A 21,869-nucleotide genomic window follows, 5' to 3' on the forward strand; every position below is an offset into this window, starting at 1 on the left:
AGAAAATGAATTAAAAATTTGGGACAGTGTGCCTTATCTATTCCAAATGTGGATATCAACTTTGCTTTTCTCTAACTATATCCTACAGCAAAGAAAATCACATTTGGTAACAGCCCTGGGACCTTTTTCTGGTCCTTCTGCTCTGGGGGTGGGAGGGAAGCAGTTGTCTTTGCTGTCTGTGGCTCCCCTGGCCCCAGAGCTTTTCATTTCTCCGTGGCTGAAAAGACTGCTGATGCTGGACTGTGTCAATCCCATGCCTGTGCCATCCTCCCGCAGCCTCCTTTGTTCATGTGTGTAGGTGTATACTGGTATCTGGGAGTAATATTTTTAAGAGCAGACAGAAAACATCGCTCAACTTTGCTTGGGGCTTGGGCTCTCACATGCCAGCTTGAATTCAATTTCATGGACCATCTCATGACCTCATCTCAGAGTTCAGGAGCCTGAGAGAGGCTGCTAGGATGACTGTTCTCTTTACCTCTCTGTGAATCATGGCCCTCAACTTCTAAATCTCCAGCAAAGAAGCATAAAGGGATAAAAGGAAGATTAAAAACTGGCAAACTCCATTCCCACTGATCATGGGAAGTCTAATATTTCCATTATCTTATGTGATGTTTTCTCAGGTGTTTTAATTGCAAAACTGTTCCTGTAAGATAGGAGTCAGCAGGATTGCAATGTAGTTCTATTGGTGAGTGATATGAATGATTCCAAAATATTTCAAAAGAACCAAAAGTTGTTAGGATTATCAATTACCAATCAAATTATATGACACAATTTCCACATCATGGAATCACTGCCTCTGTAAATTGGTAGGTACAGGATACTTGCCTTGCTGAGACTACTTGTGCATTGATCCAGCAGAGTGCTACAAACTTGGCCTTATGAATTAGGAATGACCTGATCAGTCACATTATCAGCTGGGCAGACAAGCATACGGCTAAATGCATATGCGACTCTCAGCGCTTCCTATCAGTTCATAGTCTGCCTAGCACCAGCAGCTTCAGCCCACCAAGTGCAATTATTCCAACATAAAACTAAATGACAAGGAAAATGCTAAATTCTGAAATCCGATTCTTCTCTTAAAAAGCATTTAGTCTGCTCTACATTTAATAATAGATTGCTACCTTACTCCCTTTCCAAGCTGCATTTGAATTATGTGTTTTTCTGTTTCATTTTTCTCAATGGTTAAAAAAGTCAAAGTGACAAATCACCAATTTAAAAAAGAAAAGAAATGAAAATGCAGGGTCCCCATCATATACCAGAAAAGAATATTAACTTCCTAAGCAAAATGTTCTTTCCTATTGGTCTGATATTCTCAACTATGGTATTACTAAAGGACTGTGAAAATAATGTTACATCATATGGTATGAAACTGATAGTGGCTAGTAATACTGTAAAAGGCCTCATTAGTTACAATAAAGGTTATTTTGAATTAGCGGCCATGTAATTACAGGATATTCTTTAAAGGCGATGCATTTTTATTATTTGCATGACTCAGATTCAACCAAACAAAAATGTGGGCTAATGGAATTCCTCAAGAGGGCCATTCAAATCAATGGAGAAAAATATTGGAATTAGTATATCTATTTTAGTAAGAGTTAGAGTTATCTAAAAAGGTATTTTTCTTAGGTACTTTTGATATTATTTTATTGGTTACATTTATCTCATAAATATTTCAGCAAATGGTTTCTTTAAAATACTCCAACTTAGTCCCTATCTAAATTTTAATAGAGTCCTAATTTAGGATAATTTACATTAAATGAATTTTAATATACATAATCCTTTGTAAGAGCGATAATCAATAACAACTCACAGAATTCCATGGAACTTTAGACTTCTTTGCAATAAATGTGCCTTTTATTGAGTGTGAATATATAATAGGAGTCTCTCAGTAACACTGATGTTACTATTTCCCTGCATCTGTCCTGAAAGGCAGTGCTACAATGGGACAAACCAAGGCAAACCTGGTTTTTAAGCAATGGATGTGGAATGCTTAAAAACCATCCTGGCCAGGGTGATCCAGGTCAGTTGGGAGATGGAACACCCTCTCACACTCTTGACTCATATGCTGGCATCCATTCATTGCCAAGATAGATAACTGTTGGACTAGATGTTCTTGCAAGTGCCTGTGAGTCCATTAGACAATGCTCTGACAAAGGTGTCTCTTACAACACATGCTTAACTAGCTCCAAAATACACCATTTTAGATTTAAAGTAACCAATTTTATATTCTACACCTACTCACGATCAACCATGAGCTACCCCAAGTGTTCCAACTGCAATCAAGCCACAATTTCAATTTGCTTTACTGAGGCTAAGCTAGTAAGAAGGGTTATTAACACCAAGAGATCAAGTCTGCTGGCTGAGTGAACTAGGGGACCCAAGGTGATTTTATTATCAAAAATTGTCCTAAATAGCAGAAGCTAATGCTTAACTTTCCACTGAGTCCCTGATTGCCTGAGTTCTCCTGTACTCTTAGTCAAAGGGGACTGGTTTCCAGGTAGAACAAAGACTGCAAGCAAGCTTTTCATATAAAAAAAGAATACTACAGAGCAAGGCCTCCAAAGGATTCAGGGGAATTATTCAAAATTCCATTTTGCTTGACCAGCTAAGAACATGGACAAGAAACGAACAATTCCTATAAATGCCAGTACCACTTACATTCTATTTGTCACAATGGATGAGACAATCTGATTTTAAACCACAACTCTTTGTTCTTTGCAATGCTTATGTGTTAGAAGAATCTCCTAAAAACTTTTGATTATTTTCTCCATTGGATAACTATTAAAGAGATACCAATAATATAAGAAAAAGTAGTTCAGGATTTATATCCAAACATACAACTGAGACCAAAATGTGTTCTTAGTATGTATAGCTCACACATCTAGGTGTATGGTAAAAAAAATTACAGACACATATGGACTTTGAGCAAACTACTTATTCCTTTGATCTTGTTTCCTCATATGAAAAAAAAAGTGGTAAGGATTGAATGACCTAATGTATGTAAAGCACAGGGCTCAATGACTGGTAAAAGGGAAGGCAATAAATGGTAGCTAGTATTATTACCATGCTGCCCTCTGGTGCAAGCCATCTCCCCCACCCTCTGCTCCATAAAGATCCAATTAATTCACACAGTGGGAAGTTACTATATACCTTTACTATCAATGGAATTGCCAAGAAGAAGAGGTAAGTATGGGTCGTGTGTGTGTGTATGTGTGTGCACGTGTGTGCGTGTGATTTATTTACTCAGTTTTTACAATATCCTAACTCATTCTAAAAAGAATTTGGAGTGAGATATGCCATCTTCCCTCTGGCTTCCCCCTTAAAATGGCCAGGGATTATTAAATAGACTCTTGTGGCAAAGAACCATGAGCAGTGGATTTGGGTTCTGTGATTGGATCACGATTAGCCTCTTGGGAACAAATGTTTTACTTCCCTGAATTACTTTCTTGCTTTCTCCATGGTGAGAATTAGGTTTAGAGCCTGGAGCTAGAGCTGGGCCCTGATTCTAGACCTAATCCCGGGACACAGTCGGGTTCTGAAGGACTATACTGTCATTCATGTTAGATGCTCCCTATCAAATGGTGAGTCCTGAGAATCTGATGAATGAAGGAAGATGGAATGAAGAAGCCAGTCTTTCCTGCCTTTCTTCAGTGTCAGCTCAAGATGTAGTCAGCTGTGCCACACTTGGTCTTGTGGTCTTACCCACATCCAGTCCCACCACATTCAGGGGTCAGGGAGAAAGGACCCCTGAGCCTAAAGTACCTAGAGGCCTTTCCTGATCCCCTTTCCTGCTGGTCACTTGCTATCACAATCATGTTTTATCTTCATCATAGCACTTGTCACTAACTGATACTTATTTACTTATCTGAGTTTTTTGCTGTTATTTATTATCTCCCTTCCTCTGCACCCCACTTGAGTAGTAAGTTTCATGAAAAAAGAGACCTCACCTGTCTTGTTCGATGCAGCAATTAACACTTATTGTAGGCACTCAATGAGTGTTTGCTGAATGAACGAATCACATGGCGGTAGAAGAGCAACTTCAGTCCCTCTTCCTATGCCTTGACTGGTGCCTGCCCTAACCTCCTTCCAAGCACAGACCAGTTGCCTGTAGCATTAGCTGGGCCAGAATGTCAGCAGGTAGGCTACCGAGGCATTTAAAAGACACACAGTTGGCCAGGTGCTGTGGCTCACGCCTGTAATCCCAGCACTTTGGGAGGCCAAGCAGGGCAGATCATCTGAGGTTGGGAGTTCGAGACCAGCCTAACAAACATCGAGAAACCCCGTTTCTACTAAAAATGCAAAATTAGCCGGGTGTGGTGGTGCATGCCTCTAACCCCAGCTACTCAGGAGGCTGAGGCAGGAAAATCACTTGAACCCAGGAGGCGGAGGTTGCAGTGAGCTGAGATAGCGCCATTGCACTCCAGCCTGGGCAACAAGAGGGAAACTCCATCTGAAAACAAAAGAAAACAAAAGACACACAGTTACGTGTGTCTTTCTTATCTTACGCTTCCCACCTGAGATGTCTGTCAATTGGGTTTTACCTTGTGGGAAAGATCCACAACACCCTTGAACTTTATCTTCCCCTCTCCCTGAAGGCAACACAATCTATCATCTTCTAGGTCACACACACACACGTGTGAGCACATGAGAGGACACATGTGCACACACAGCCCTACCTTGGAGGGCTGTCTCAATCTTTCTCCACAGGAAAGATTGAACTTGCTGGTATCAAGATTTACAGTGGAGATGGAGAAAAAGTCATGTGCTCCATTTGAGTTTTTGTTTTAATAGGAATTCTTATTTGGAATATTATTTGTTTGTTCAGCTATAAATAAGACTGCACTTTGATTCTCATTCTGGGTCTTTCCCCGCACCCGCCCCCACACAGAACCCAGGAACTCTATAAAGAACTCAGGGTGGGGACATTTAACAAGGCAAGATTTGCAAATTCCTAGGTACCTACCCATAGTACCAGGGAAGTAGACTCAAACACCACCCTCTTTACCACTATACTGAAATTTGATCATGATTTTCAAACCAAACATTGCATAACATAATAGCTGTTAATTTTGAAAGCTGCCTGCGGATGTGCATTGTCCTCTACACATTCCCACTTCAAACTTGGCACTCAAAAACCTTCTACATCACGACTTCCCTTACTATGAAATTATCCTTCTTCACAATGAGAACAGCTGAAGGGAACAATTCACATCCATCATCACATTAGGACTCTAGAAACGCATCACATGGACCAAATAAAGATGGGAGGACCCAGGCGAAGGGTTGTGCAAGTCTCTCAAAGGGAGTCTTGGACTCTCAAAGTCCAACGCTGTCGTCTCCATTTGTGTCTCTACTCTGTCCCTTTGAATAAGGGGTTTATGTTTACTGTCTATCCAGAAGATAGGGCTTATTCTACTAAAACACGGAGACTGTCCCTTTTCATACCTTACCTGATGGCATGTCAAAAATCATTTACAATCACTTTTTAGGAGTGACTCTACCTGGCCTAAATGAAATGGACCTTATGATAAAGCTGTGAAATTATTTCTGATCTTTCAACCTGTTGGAAACTTAGAGTATATCTGTGACATATTAATGCCTTCCCCAACTACAATAGTTACAACTAATTAAGGATAAGGTGATTTTCCAAAATTTTCCAAAATAAAGGTTAACCAGATATTCTGAAGTTTGTCATATAAATATCTATTATATTTTATCTTCTTAAAATATGACAAGCCTCAACTCATCTGAAATAAAATGTGTAATTGAATATTGCTTGAAAAAATAGTCCAGGAGGAACTTGAAGATTTTTGCCCTGATGTTTTGATTTACATTATTTTTATTATCATTGTTACTATATTGCAAGTCATATAAAATCATTCATCTTCATGAGAGGCCACAAAACATGATAAAGTAAATAAAATTTTAATGAGCATGTTTGTTTCTTTTCCAGGACCAGAAGGCTTTAGTGTGAGTTCTAGCAATCTTTTAAGAAAAAAAAGTATTCTAATATCACATAAACACATAAAATAAAAGAGAAACTAATTTTCAAACTCATAAGATACTAAAACTCATCATGGACAGTATGACAAAATATAATTACAAAGTAATTTGGCCTATGAACATAGTTTTAATAAAAATATACTCTGAAGCTTTTAATAAATCAATTTAAATCAGGCAACAGTCAAGTAAAATCTTGTCATATGTGTAATCATAATCCAATATGCCACAATTAGCATTATGGAAAATGAGGCTTGAGAAAATAAACATTGAAGGATTTCCTAGGCAAAAAATTAAAAAATAACAAACTAAAAATGCCCAACACAATAGCCTATTATAATTCAGGATGAACAATGTTGGTATATTACATCGAGTTCTCTAAGTGCAAAGAAATTCATCCAGACTGTATAGCTCTGCATTCCCTTCCAGTAAGAAAATTCTGTGAAACTAAGAACATGCAAAGTGGGTAGCAAGTTTTAAAATTTAGCACTTCATTTCATTAGGAGTATTAAATGGCCTCACACCAACCTCAACATAAACCATGAGAAAGCAAAAGAAAATATGTCAATATATTACTTATGCTGTTTTTCCTCATATTTATTTCTCTCTTCATTTTCTCATTCTAAATTTGACATAATAAAAATTAGAGTTACTTTTCTCCAAATAATTTTCCTCCTGGCACTGCCAGTGATTGGCAGCAACAGCCTCAAATTAATAAGGATCCGGTAAGAACAATTGCAAAGCTGCAAGAGATTAACCAAAAAAACCTGCTTTAGGCACTATATAGAAAAATGCTTCATTTCAGTGTTCACACATCTTCAGCTGCTCTTTCTCAGACTTTCAGATGGGGCTCCTTAGAGGACCATCCTGGCAGCCTGCCTGAAAGACTGCTCTGGTACTTACACTATAGTAGTAATCTCTCTACATAATCATCATTCCCTAAACTCACCTCCCACTCCTTTACCACCAGGCAACCTATTTGAGGGATCCAATTTGGGAAAAATAAAGGGAGAACTTTTGAATTTAAATATTGGGAATTGCAGAGTCTACAAGCTTGCTACTTGTGTATCTATGCTCACTGATGAACCATTAAGTTATACTACAGGGACTCTACAGAACATGACGGATACAAAACAAAAGAATAGGCCATCCTTCCTAATCCTTCTAGGCTGTTATAATTCTTATGAATTTGAGTTTCTCCATCTCTGTTTGTAGACTTAAAGAAAGAACAAACAATTTTTAAAGAGCAAGCTCATAGAAAAACAACAACGAACAGAGGCTGACAGGTGGCGAGTGGTGGGTGAAGAGAAGGGCAGAGGCTGCCTTTGAACTTGGAGTCTTCCAAGCCAGAGCACATTGGCACTATCAACAAGTCACTGGATGTGTGGATGGCTCTGACACCGGGGGTACTGGGAGAATTTGACCGTGTCTATAAAGTGGCAAAGTCTGATGATGCAGTAGCCATGTGCGGGTCAGTGGGTTAGGACTGCAGCATCAAGGGCCCTCATCTTTTCCCTGTGTTCTGAGCCTGGGACAGAAGCTCCATCACCTGTGCCCTTTCTCCTCTGTCAGTAACAATGGGTTATAATAACCTGTCTGACAAAACTCGTAGAGGATTATTGATAATAGTGATGTCCTGCACATGTTTCCCAGAACTTGAAATAAATTTTTTTAAAAAGAATTTTTAAAAATTGTAATAACAAAGCACTTTTAAAATTAAAGTAACATAGAAACACTAAATTACATGAGCCAGGCCTGGCAGTACAGTTTGTTTCTCTTCTAATACATTTAAAACATATCCATAGGTGTGCTAAGGAGAGAAGGGCTAAGGTGAAAAATTTCTAGCCTAAGAAGAGTAACAGGAAACTGTTTGATTATCCTGCTAGGATTTATGCAACACTTTTCCTTACATTCTTTCATTGAATCTCCACAATAAGCCTGTGAAACAGACTTGGCAGATACAATCATTCCCATTTTTTGGGAAAAGAAACTGAAGCCCAAAAAGGTTCAATAAGTAGCTCAAGGTCATGGCCAGGTGAGGCAAAGCCCAGGATAGAGTTCAGGTTCCTCACTCCTGTCCCTGCACTTTTTCTAATTTACCATACTACTCTCAAAATCAGAAGAAATCACAATTAGCTGATGGATTATTGGTATTATTTATTTCTGCTCACATTTGCTGAGCACTTGCCGTTTCCATACATTCTCTCATTTAATCTCCCACATATGAGGCAGGTATTGTTTCCTAAGGACACCTTCACTGACCATCTCAATCCAAAAAGAGAGCTCATTCTACCAAAGTTGCATAACACCTTTTCCTTAAAATACTCATTTGTATATGTCATGGATGATCCTTTATTTTAGCTAAGTTTTCATATGCATGCTATATTGTGATATCCTTGAGGACAGGAAGCATATCAATCTTTACATTTCCCATGGCTCACAGAACAGTGCAGTGTGCATAGATGCCCAATTAACCTTTGTTGCTTGAGTGTGATTACAGGTATGTAATTTTTTTTTTTTTTGAGATGGAGTCTTGCTGTGTTGCCCAGGCTGGAGTGCAGTGGCCTGATCTCAGCTCACTGCAACCTCCACCTCCCGGGTTCAAGCGATTCTCGTGCCTCAGCCTCCCGAGTAGCTGGGATTACAGGTGCATCCCACCATGCCCGGCTAATTTTTGTATTTTTTGTAGAGATGGGGTTTCACCATGTTGACCAGGCTAGTCTCACTCGAACTCCTGACCTCAAGTGATCCACCCACCTCAGCCTCCCAAACTGCTGGGATTACAGGTGTGAGCCATAGCGCCCAACCAGGTATGTAATTTTTAAAACAACTTATATAGAGCCAAGTTGCATAGTAATAAATATTTCACTTTCTAGAAAATGAGAAGTTGCTGCTCTTCAATCACTTGGGTGAATATTACCTGATTATATTTCTGCTATACCTTAGAAACGTGTATTTTCAAGGTGCACAATTTACCAAGAAGAACAAGTACCTTGCATGGAACGGATCTGATCACCCAAAGCTTCTTTTCCTGATGGCTCCTTACCTGATAACATATTGTCTGTTTTTATTGAAGGAAACTTCAAAGTCATTTCATGTTTGTGCCTATGAATCATCAGATGGTCCTCTGTTGGGAAGCGCTGTCAGACAAATAAAAAAAAAAGGGAGGGAAGAAGAGGAGCCATTCAGTTTTAAAAAACATATTTACCATTATTGAGAAAAAGACTTATTTAGCATTGCAAACATGACAGGCAAAACAAAAAAAAAAAAACATTTCTGAAAAAGTGTGAAAGCATGAGTAAGTGAAGTTGCAAGCCTTTTTATGCAAGCAAATGTGCTAGGATATTCCTTTAAATTACACCCAAATATATGCATTATAATTTTCATTAAAGTTTACCAAAGGGGTTAACTACAATTGCAGAAAAATCTGGCTGAGTACTAATAATAAGCAGAAAATTTTCGCCTTCTATACCTTCCCTGGGAACTTTTTTGAAAGGACTCTACTTCTTAGATAGATACTCCCTGGATATATCCAACTATGCTGACTAATCAGTAAACTATATATTTCTTTAGGAGCTATGGGTTTGCACTTTAAACTTTGTATTTAAAGAATAAAACAGGAGGAAGCAAATGAACAATACTGAAGGTATTAAAATAACATATATACAAAAAATGAGCTGTGCCCTAATGCCTACCTAAGTAGGCAGCATTTAAAAAAAAAGTGTTTAAATGAATGCTTATTTGTGGTCATAAGTATAACTAATAATGGCAACATGACAAGTTAAAATTTTTCCATTTCTTCTTATACGTATGAGAAAACCATGTCCAAAACATGAAAGTGACTTTAGACCTGAGTAGCACTGGAATTTTGCAAAATCACTTGGAACTTTTCAAATGTAGTTAATGTTTTACATAATAGTGTAAAAATTAAGTGTAAGATATGATAAGTATGCTAGACATTATCTATGAATTAACCAAAAATAGGAGAAAGGCATGATGAAAGAAAAGAATCGTGATTCAAGTCAGACTTTGGGAAAGAATTATATGCCATGCCTAATTATTTGACATATGTATCTACAAATGTACACTGTGAAATTTGTACAGTACATTTCCATTTATGAAGACTTTGCCCACCTATTATCTGATATTTTAAAATTACACATATAATTTTGGAGTAACATGACAAATTATTTTTAGTATTCTATGTTCTGTGCAACGTAATAAACCAATGCTTATTTTTAAGTTTCAGGGAATGATATTATGGTTGTCAAAAATGCTGCTCCCAAATGTTTTTGGCTGTCTGACTTCTGGTCACATGGTGGGACTGAACTTTCTGGCCCTCTTGTGGTTGCATGAAGCCATGTGACTAGTTCTGCCTATTAAGTAATGAATGAAAGTAACATGTCACCCAGGGGCCAGCATCTAATTCCTGGTGTAAGACCCTCTAGCATTCCCCCTTCTCTTTTGTTTTAACATGGCAACTAGCAATATTGGAAATAGTGGCTACCCAATCATCCTAAATCTCTGAGGCATTAGGAAAAGCATTTCTGAATTCTAAAGTATTATGAAGAACTTCCTGCCAATCTACAATAGAAATGTATCCTTGGGGAACAGAAATAAGCCTTTGTTGCTCTAAGCCATTGAAGCTTTGGGATAATTTGTTATTGTAGCAGATCCTAGCCTATCCTGCTTCAGACTAGTATGTTTGTAGTAACTGAACATAACAGAATATCTGCTTTATCAATGTCAAATGAAAATACAACAGAGGATGATATTTTCTGCTGAACATTTCCAAATCTTCAACAACTTAGAAAATCTTTCAGAGCTTCCTAATTCCTCGGGATAGTCAATATAAGTTTTAATTACATTTGTTCACTAGGGTAGAAATGTTTTCTGCAAATGGCATGGATTTATGTTCATGAGAATGAAGGAATTCTCTGGGCTGAATCATGTAAAATATTCTAAAAGTAGTTCTTTGCATAAATATCACTTATTTACTTGTCATTTGTATTATATAAATTGGAGAGCACTGGCTTTTGCAAAACATGGTAATTATGCCAGATTTCTGAATATACTGAAGTTTGCTTTATATGACATGATTTTTTTTTTGCTACTGGTTCATCCACTCTCTTGGTCTATAACACTGTATAATGACTGCACCAAATTTGTAGCAGTACCACGTGTGATTTAGAGACTGGGTTGCCTAGTCTTTCTGCCAAACAACTAATTATGATTTTTGTTTCATATATATACAAAATATATATGAAATACACATATACATATATAATGTACTATAAAAATATTATATTTTATATATATACTATATTTCAGATATACTATATTTTATATGTATTTGTATATTCAAAAATATACAACATGGTAACAGCCTTCATTTCATATCTATAAGCCATTTTTTGACTTTGTAAAATAATAGCCTAAAGTAGGATATGAACCAGAATACTTCTTAAATAACAATAATTTCCATAATACAACATACTGACTATAATTACCTTCCAAGTGACATAATAAAGGACATCGTGATTTTTTTTTAATTCAGCAGGAACATAGCAGCAAATTGAAAATAACGAAAATATACAGTCTGCAACAGATATAGAGCTGAGAAAGGCCACTGGAATTCAGAACGTGGTTAATTCAGAAGGCAGAGAGAGAGTGAAATTAACATTGAGCTCTGTGAGATTACAAAGAGCAAGAGAAACTCTTCCTTCTGAGACAAAGATAGTGTCGAAGGAACAATAACATAAAAAATCTCCCACATGACTGTGGTGGCTCACGCCTGTAATCCCAGCACTTTGGGAGGCCGAGGCGGGTGGATCACCTGAGGTCAGGAGTTTGAGACCAGCCTGGCCAACATGGCGAAACCCCATTTCTACTAAAAATAAAAAAATTAGCCAGGCATGGTGGCACGTGCCTGTAATCCCAGCTACTCGGGAGGCTGAGGCAGGAGAATCATTTGAACCCGGGAAGCGGAGGTTGCAGTGAACCAAGATCGTGCCAGCCTGGGTAACAAGAGTGAAACACCACCTCAAAAAAAAAAAAAAAAAAAAAAGTCTCCCTTGTATTATAGGCCATTCCTAATAGAGCTAAGTTTCTTTACCATGGGGGAAAAGGAGAGAAAAATCCTTTCGTTGCCCCCAGCACAGGGCAAGCACTGATAACTTCTATTTACTCCCCTTTCCAATTCTCAGTCATCCTGTCTTCTCAGTGCAGGTTCCCAGGCTGTGGGATGTCCCTAAAGTAAATACCATGGCCGCAACAATTGACTTGACTGTGAGTTTCTAATACCCCAGGAGACCTTTGTGACTCCTGGGTGACTGTTACATTTTCTTAATTCTAACACCTCTTCCATTGAAAGATGCACATATTTTTATAACAGCTTGTCAAGGAAAAAATACACTTCCACATTAAATGAAGACATCGAGTTTTAGAAGCATCTTTACATTTAAATCTGAAGTGGGGGAAGCTTGGAATTGTTCCTTAAAATCAAGAAACTTTGTCAATCCCAATTTCCATGTCGGTCTAACCATTTCCTCGGTCCACTCAGGCTTCTCAAGGAAATGACTTGCTCCTTCACCTAGAAGTTCAAGGTCATTCAAAATGAACTCCCTTCAACCTCTATTAACCACCTCTATTTCAGCATTTTCATGTCACTTCCTTGATTCTCTTTCCAACCCCTCCTTTCTCAGAGGAATTAGCACCCCCACTCCTCCCCAGGTTCATCTATACCCCTTATCTTCTGCGGATTAGCCATGTAAACCAGCATGCTCACTCCTTCTGTCTCACTGGTTTCTTGTCTATCCTTTAATTTTAAAAAAGCTGTTTCCTTCTCAGGCTACCATTATATCACTCCGCTTCCCGTCACTGCCTAGTGCTCTTGAAAGAGTCCTCTATGTTTGCCACCTCCGCTTCCTCACCACCCACTCACTCATTAATCCCTTGCAGTTTGGCCTCCGCCCCTGCTCCCCTCTCATAGGTTGCCGGCAAGCACCCAGCTGCCAAAGCCAACAGCCTGTGCCCAGGCCTCTAGCTGTCCCAGTTCTAGCAGTGCCTGACACCAGTGACCACATGTCTGTGGCATTCATTTCTTTCTACCTTGCCTGTTGCCAGAAAGAAGAAGGGCTTAGAGCAATACATAAAATAGTTTGGGAGAACATGGATTAGAAGTAGATGACCCCAAGAGAGAAGAGATCCAAAAGAAAGAAAGGCTAAAGCCAAAATGCAAATCAGAGGGTAGTCATTCTCAACCAGGGGCAATCTGGGCCCACAGGGGACATTTGGCAATGTCTGGAAACATTTTTGGTCATAACAACTGGGGAATGCTTCTGGGATCTAGTGGGTAGAGGCCAGGGATGCTGCTAAACATCGTAAAACACACAGGACAGCTACCCAAGACATAGAATTATCCAGCCCCCAAATATTCACGGTGCCAAGCTTGGAAAATTATTTCATATAGTCCAATGACTAATGTGCAGCTCTCTTCTCTCTGACTTACCTAAATATTAGATACGGCTTACAGCCCCTTCCTTGAAACACTGTCCTCTACTGTCCTCCACAACCCTGGAGGTTGCTGGGAATCCTAACTCACCCTGAACCCTCTTTTGCCTTTGCTGGGTCTCTGGAGAGTCCCATTCCATTAAATGCCCCTTCCTTAGCAGAGACTGGCATTTACCTCCCCAAGTAAAGTCAATCCCTGTATTATACTCTTCAAGGTGGCCTATGGTCTTCCTTCATGGAAAATTGCAATTGACTAATTAAGTGATTTACCGATCATGTGACTATAGACTTGATTCCTAAACTAGAAGCTCTGTGAGGACACAGACACAAATGTCTTGTGATTATAGTTTCCCCAGAGCAATCAGATTGCCTGGCATATAGTAGGCTCCCAAAAAGTGTGTTGAGAGATTTGAGTTGAATCAAACTTAGTGTGACATTTTCACCACCAAAGCAAAGCAAATTGCTCAAATTATCTGATTCCCTGTAGCTATCAAGACTTCTCTTTAAAAGCTGAATGGGAATACGTTCTACCTTAGGAATTAAGTTTTAACTTAGTTACCCTAGTAACTTAGTAAAGTGACACTCTGTATCCACAATGAAGAGTCCTGGTCTAGCAGGATTTTTACCAGTTAGTTATCACTCTGTTTTTTCCTAGTGTTTTCTTCTTCAAAATCATCTCCTAACCAGTTTGCTTCAAAATAATTTTTGCACTGCTCTTGCTATTTATAAGTTGGAAATAAGCATTGACATAAAGCCCCTGGTATAACTTCTAGAACCTGAGCAAAGGACTCCGGTTGTTCAGTCAATGGTTGATAACACCAGCAACAATGTCTTATATTTCAATGACCTCTTCCTTCCAAAAGGCTCCCAGAATCCTCCACAAACTCCCTGGGGAGGTTAATAAGAAGGGTCCTCAATGAACCCTTCTTAGTAAGCTCTCATCTGACTGCTAAGCATTGCTCCACGCTCTACTGCCAACCCCACCACATGAACAGCCAGGAGAGTGAGGCAAAGAGTGTAACTCGCCACACCTGAAAGACCCCTGTGCTCTGGGTTCCAAACTTGTCCTATATCCCACAGAATGAAGATCTAGGCATGAGAGTAACCACGTGTAGTCATTTTCCAATGACTGGAATGTGGAGATACCCAAAGGGTCAAGAGTAGAAAAAGTCACTGTCACGTTCCAAAGGTAAAGTGCAAAACTCTGATTTTAGGTGATGAATGTTTCTAATTTCTTTCAAAGAGATAGATTCCAATATAATAATAGTAGCAGCAGCAATAGTAGTAACAACAGTGGACAATAATTGAGCTCATATTGTGTGCAGTCCCTATATTAAACAGTCTACTGGCAGTATCTCATCGAATTCCCACAGTAATTCCACTTGATGGAAGCCATCAGAGCATAAAAGAGATTTAGTCCAACACAGCAGGACAATTTCCCTCTTAAAGTTTACATACGTAGGAAAACTATAGACTCTACAAGAGTTATAGGGAGTTTGGGGTTTTTTTTTACTCAAATTGGAAAATAAAACAAAATAAAATTTAACCTGTGATGTTAAGCTATTTCATCAGTAATCTCGAAGCCCAGCCAGTATATTCAAGTGGCTTTTGTAAAAGTAAGCACTCTCCTTCCCTCTTTCTGAAATGATGGCCCTGCATATTTGCTGGGCAGGATACACCTGGCTTGCTTCCAGGAGGAAGTTAAGGGCAGAAATGCCCAACACTGCTACTTCTCAGGGGATGAGAGGGAAGTATTTCAAACTATTCAAAACAGAATATAATGATGGCGATGAAGATGATGATGATCACGATACTGATGGGGAGGGGGACTTTGGTGGTGTCTTGGTAAAAAAGGAAAGCCCAGGGCGGGCATGATTGCCGGGTGAGAGTTGCTTCCCTTTTGGAAAGTAGGCTCTGCATGTCAGAGCATGGAGGATCCGCACACTCACCTGGGAGCAGCCTGGGGCACTGCAGACAAACGGCCTCTCCTGCTCCAAATTCATCTTGGATTCCTCATAAATCTGAAGGATCAGAGGGAAAGGGAGGAAGGAAAAAAGAAATCCATGAATATCTTCTGCTTCCACCTGAGCAACATGAGAAAGGCAATCACTCAGAGCCCCCTTTCTATGCCAATACCAAAATTAGATGAGCAGAACATTAACACGAATGCGCACAGGCCCTGATTGGCTGTAGTTCTTTGGGCTCACCTAGGTTGGGCTCCTATTGTCCTTTACTTGAGTGCATACTAACTGTACTTGGGAGAAAACTGCTATGGGGGTGGTCGCAGCAGAAATCCTCCCTGTGGAAAACCACCTGGTGGGTGTTACTACCAGGGAAGACCACACCTGTGGAGGAAGGTTCTCAGGCAAAGCGCACACCAACCCTTGTTCAGTACTGCTGAAAGCTTTTGGGATTTGCTCCTTAGGACAGCAAGAGGGGTGGCAATCACTGGGTAACTGCCAGTGTGAAAAGGCCACCCCTGAGCAACAGGCGAAATGAGACGCCCACAATCACCCCAGCAAGCTTCAGCATTCCCAAGGGACTACAGAGTAGCTGTGGCGCCAGATTAGCAAGCAATTCTGGTGGTGAACCGTGATCCTCAATTCCCTCTCATCTCAGGCATTTGATGTGCCTCAACAAAAGTTATCCAAGTTACGCAGGAGTAAATAGAAATTCAAAAAATTCCAAAAACATTACGTTGGATATTTCATTAATTTGGCCTCATAAGCTGACTTGAAATTAATATCAGATTAAGGTTGCTGCGCCCTGATCCAAATACATCATCTGGAATAAGGTAGCTTTCAGGAAAAAAATCTTATAATCAGACAGGCATGGTGGCTCATGCCTGTAATCCCATGAGGGGATACTGGGGCGGGCGGATCATAATGTTGGATTGCTAATGTAGTCTAATCTGAGGCGGGTGGATCACTAAGGTAACCAGCACTGAGGTCAGGAGTTTGAGACCAGCCTGGCCGTCATGGTGAAACCCTATCTCTACTCAAAATACAAAAATTAGCCAGGCATCGTGGTGCACACCTGCAATCCCAGCTACTCGGGAGGCTGGGACAGGAGAATTGCTTGAATCCCGGGAGACGGAGGTTGCAGTGAGTCGAGATCACGCCAGGGCACTCCAGCCTGGGTGACAGAGCTTGCTCCATCTCAAAAATAAACATCAGACACACGTTAAATTACACTGTAGTCTTTTCTCATGTAGCAGTTCAGTTTTTGTTTGTTCGTTTTTTTAATAAAAATAGAGACAAAGTCGTGCTATGTTGCCCAGGCTGGTCTTGAACTTCTGAACTCAAGCAATCCTCTCACCTTGGCCTCCCAAAGTGCTGGGATTACAAGCATGAGCTACCACACCCTGCTGTAGTTAGTTCTAAGGCACATACATTAGGCAAAAATTGAATGTAGTCAAAATTACCTTTGCAAATCCTCCCAAAAGCCAATATAAGTATAGCATACATGGTTTTGTGGTTACCAATCCACACAGTAACATATATATATATATATATGTGTGTATGTATGTATATATATAATAGGAAATACGCATTTAGTTATTTAAGTTACACAATTTAAATAATTTTCTATGTCATACCCCCCCTTTTTTTTTTTTACCATTTTTAGAGTTATACTTGTGTGTTACATTACTGCTAACAGTATATGGCTATATTACTGAATTAAAACCTACTGCTTCTACTGTGCACACAGGAAGTAATTTGCCTCTTTAAAATGCCACTTGTAGGTGATTCCAATAGGATTCACAAGTCACCTTGTCCCCTGAAATAGGAAGTTCTACTTGGAGTCATAGAATAATCACCCTTTGTCTGAAGGAAGCTTCATTATCTTTCAACCCAAACCAATTATATGGTACTTTGTATATTGTTACCACCTTTCCCCCCCCCAAACACTAATATTTTTGGCAATATTCTTTGGGAAAATATATGTATACTTTCACTTTTCTGAAGCACAAAGTGAAAAGACTTGCCTTAGATAACACTGTCAGTCAGATATTTTAAAGCAATATAAAGGAAATTTTAAAATGTAAACCTATTCAAACCACTATTTCTCACAATTATACAACTTTCACAGAGCGACGCATTTTCACTCTCCATTTGGCCACCCATGAATACAGAGATTACCATAATTTTATAGCTTTCCTGTATTAAGCATATTGTTTAAAATCCTTTACTGTATTATATTTAGAAGAAGAAAGAAACACAAGTATCTTTGGGATCTTTCTGCTTGCCCTTGTCTGGGGAGTGTTGAGCAATTAAAATAACTTCTCACCTTTCACTGTTCATTTGATTTTGCCATCTGTGATCATACAGCATCTCTCTTCCCCACTAGGAATACTGAGAACATACTACTAAGTCTCAAAATAAGGGGTGACTTTAAAGCTGAGAAAATGATTCTGATCCAAGACAAAATAAACAACAGAGTTGTCGGGCTATCCATTAATTAACTACATCTTAGTTTTCTAGTAAATTCATGTAAATGCTTTCCTGGAACTTCTCTGTCTCTGTAGCCTTCCTCTGCCTGACCACTGCCAGATCATTTAATTACTCCATGCCTAAGGCCCATACCTTAATAAGAGGGGTATAAAAACCAACCTTCAGCAACCTCATTCCTCTTAATATTGGCTATGGAGCCTGGTAGATATTTTCAAATTATGGAGAAAGGTCTGTATATTCGTGTGTTGTTTGCCGGGGTTTTTTGGGAAAGTGTTACTGAAACCTCACTCTAATATTAAATATTATCTATTTATAAAATTACGAAATAAAAAGTACTATCTTATTTGCCTAAGATGAGTCTTTCTTGGATGCCACTTAAGAGCTTTAGTTGCTAATGTAGAATGTTATTCTTACCAGGTAACATTAGATGATGTGACGGTAAAATGAGAAAGTTTCATATGTGCACATTTATGGCCTACATCTGAAAGTGGTAATTAATTATAATAATTAGATTAATGTCCAAGCAACAGAAATGATCAAGACTGGAAGTGCTACTGCTGAAAGTTTAAAGAGATTCATTAATAAGCCAAAGTAGGGAAGAGATTGACCAAGCCCAGACACTTAAGTATGAGGAGAAAGTATTTTTCTACCATAATCCAACCCCATCCCAATCCCCGGCCCACCAAAGTACTGACCTTCCCCAGAAATTCAGGCCCATAATGCTAATACTTTGGCAATTCTTTTTGATGTCAACATTGTTTGCCTTATCTTAATTAATGGCTGCATTTGCATATGAGCTGCAGCAAATACTTTAGAATTACAGGATGATGCTGGTGCTTGAAGACAACAAAAGGCTCAGCCACATAGATTCTACTGTCTTCATTGAGTCTTCATGATGTGGATGTTATGTTTAGAGGAATACGAGCAATCTAATCTGTTAGCCACTGAGATATGTCAGTATAAGAAATCATGCCTCAGAAGACACAAGTTGAGAAATACAATTTGTCCTCAAATCACTTAGAGTTTAGTCATTGATAGGTTCTACTGAGTTACAATTGTTATGTTACTATTTTATTTTAAAACATAAGTGAGTCTGTATCAATGTATTACATGCCATGGATCCCATGGACCAAATATGTTTTAGCAACATAATACTGGAATAAAAGTCTTCAAGTGGAGTGGCAGTTGCTAAAATAAGTTTTCAGTGATTAATAAGGTCTGAAGTGAGTGGGTGTGTATATATAAGTGTGTGAACTTCAACTGCTTTATTCTGATGCCCTGCAGTTCCCACATTTAGCCCTCTGCAAATAGCATTCTCTTGCTAATTCCTTTCTGTGTAGGTGTTTGCAATAGTTTTTCTAAATGGTACCTCTCTACCATGTAGGCTTTATTACTTTTATCAACGAGTATGATCTGGTCTAGTGTATTAGTCAAGAACCATGGTTTATTTTTATGGTCTATTATTATGGTTCTTTTCTAGCACATATTGTAATAATTATTCTCTCAAACAGACTCTTATTAAATAAAGCCCTGCATAGATTCTTTAACCATTCATCAGGTGGGGGCAAATTACTCAGACAGGATTTGAACGAGGCTGTTCTCTCTCAGTCCTCATCCTCTCATTTCCCATTCAGTTGTTTTACTGGCTTGGATTTTTTAATGAACCAAGTTTTGCTTGGCAACTGCCATACCCTAAGCTCCACTGCATAAAGCTTACATAGTAGGCGTTCAATAAATATTTGTGGAATGGATAATGATCCTGAATCATCACAATACACTGCCCCAAACAGTTTGCCTATTCTCCACTCCTGAGGCAGTGGTTTTCAAACAGTGTTTGCCCTGAATCAAGTTATTGGTGAGGAAGGTAGTTTTGGGGACCACTCAGTCTACCTGTTGACAGTTATGGCCAGAGAAGAAATCTCTCCAGATTTCATGGAAAAAAGTCAAAGGTGCTTTCAGTAGAAACAATGAGTGAATCTAGTTTTATTCAATCTCACAAGTAAACATATTAATTCATTATAAATTGTCTGTTAATGTTGCCATAGACATTGACATCATTAAAGTCCAGTTTATTAACCACATGTGGGCTGAGTATGACCCCCATGAAGCACCTTTGGAAGACACTGAGTAGTCTGATTTCTTTGGTTAGACATTGTCATAATTGTGGCAGATGCTGCCTCATCATTTAACAGTTTCTAAACAGTACTCATTTTTGTTCCTCTTTTCCAAAATTCAGATTCAATAGTCAATTAGAAAAAATGCCCCCTAAGTTTAATTTCCTTCAAATTTGGGGAAGATAACAAAAAAACTCTGATAACAAACCCTAATAGTACATAAAGTGAGTTGAGGTTTTTCATGGTTGACAAGGAGATGACAAGCTTGATTTACAATTCAAACCCTCGATTGCCACTGGATTCCTCTGGCCTCACAATGAGCAAGAATCTCTTTCATTGTTCAGTGTTTGACCCCACAAATTCCTGGTCTAAAATGGGAAATCGTCCACAATGGCTCATGCAATCCATTCAAATGCTTTGCCAGCCATTTAGGGATATACTTGGAAATACCATTTCACGAAAGGCAAACACTGCAAAAAGCAAATGATACTGAAAACGTGGACAGCCTACACAGTATACTGTAAATACCTATTGTAAACTTAAGGGTAACAACTAAGCCCAAAGAGGGGGAAAATTGACATCATCTGGTTTGCAGTAATCAGCCAAGAGTGATGTTTGCCCATGTAAATTGTAGAAAGTCATTACTAATCCCTAGTTAACATCAAACTCTAATCTTAGTGGGATGGCACAAGTTTCCTCCATTCACAGCAGATGGACTCATACAGTGATATTGAATTTGCAATAGTAAATAGTAAGACACTACAAGGGCTGTTCTAATCTGAAAACCTGGCATGTACTCTTTTAAATACCCAAAGTTATAGGAACTTCAAAGTTACGACCTGAAATCGTGAGTATCAGTGAGCACTAACAATAATATGGCTACATCCCCATCACCTATGATATTGTTAATCTGGAAATGAATGCATTATAGATCTGAAAGGGGGGCTTGAATTTTAATTGTGATATTGACAACATTTGTCAGCATTTATCACTCTACTGTGAGTGTGGGAAGAGCCTTCTTGGCAGGACTCACATGAAACAGATCGTGCTGCTTTGTTGAGCTTATGAGACCTCAGAAGGGTTCCAGAGGAGGAAACTGGACCTTCCTGAAATGCCAAAAACAGCTGGAAAACAGGAGCACCTTAAGTCAGTCACACTGTGTGACACTCCACATCAATCCTGCTTTCTTCCTGGGAACAAATGTTGTTTATTAATTAAATTAGTTAAGGCCATGGCCAATTTGCACTTCGTGTTTCTGAAACAAAGCAAATATTTATCTCAATACATCTGTCAGAAGGGCAAGGGGACACACACAATAATAACCCAACACACATTCACCGAAAACACACTCTATTTATTTTCTTCAAAGATGCCTGGTTCTACTTGCAAAGCAAGGATGCAGGTAGGTTATCCCCACATGTGGCTAGCTGTTGGGAAGGAATTATATATGCAATTTGGAGCTAACAATGTCTTTCTTTGGGAGGGATATTGCATCTTTCATTATCTTATTTGCTCATCTGCAAAACAGTGCCATTGTAGTAAAACACTGTAGAACAGGACCATTCAAAGGGGTATTACGTGAAAACATAACTATTGGGAGCTAACTGTAAATTAAGAGAAAAGTAAGCCCTCTGGATTTCAAATATATCTTTATTTTTCAAACCTGAATATCACAATTTCCAATAGAAAAATAAACACCTTGAATTTCCATCCAAGAAAATCAGCTACTTTGTGTGTGTGTTTGAATCCTTCTGTGTGTCTGTGTGTGTCTCTCTCTGTTTCTGTGGGC

General features: G+C 39.0%; 1 protein-coding gene across 1 annotated transcript in view; it reads right to left on the reverse strand.

Moving 5' to 3' along the window:
- Positions 1-21,869, reverse strand: part of CREB5 (cAMP responsive element binding protein 5) — a 416,204-nt gene that overhangs the window by 322,802 nt on the left and 71,533 nt on the right. The window contains exons 2-3 of the mRNA XM_015133822.3: positions 15,462-15,533; positions 9,047-9,140 (exon numbers count right to left, since the gene is read on the reverse strand). Coding sequence (XP_014989308.2) covers positions 9,047-9,140; positions 15,462-15,515 — 148 coding nt within the window. The 5' untranslated portion in view covers positions 15,516-15,533. The remainder of the gene's footprint in view (positions 1-9,046; positions 9,141-15,461; positions 15,534-21,869) is intronic.

The sequence above is a fragment of the Macaca mulatta genome, chromosome 3 (genome assembly GCF_049350105.2).
Source record: "Macaca mulatta isolate MMU2019108-1 chromosome 3, T2T-MMU8v2.0, whole genome shotgun sequence".
NCBI classification, from domain to species: domain Eukaryota; kingdom Metazoa; phylum Chordata; class Mammalia; order Primates; family Cercopithecidae; genus Macaca; species Macaca mulatta.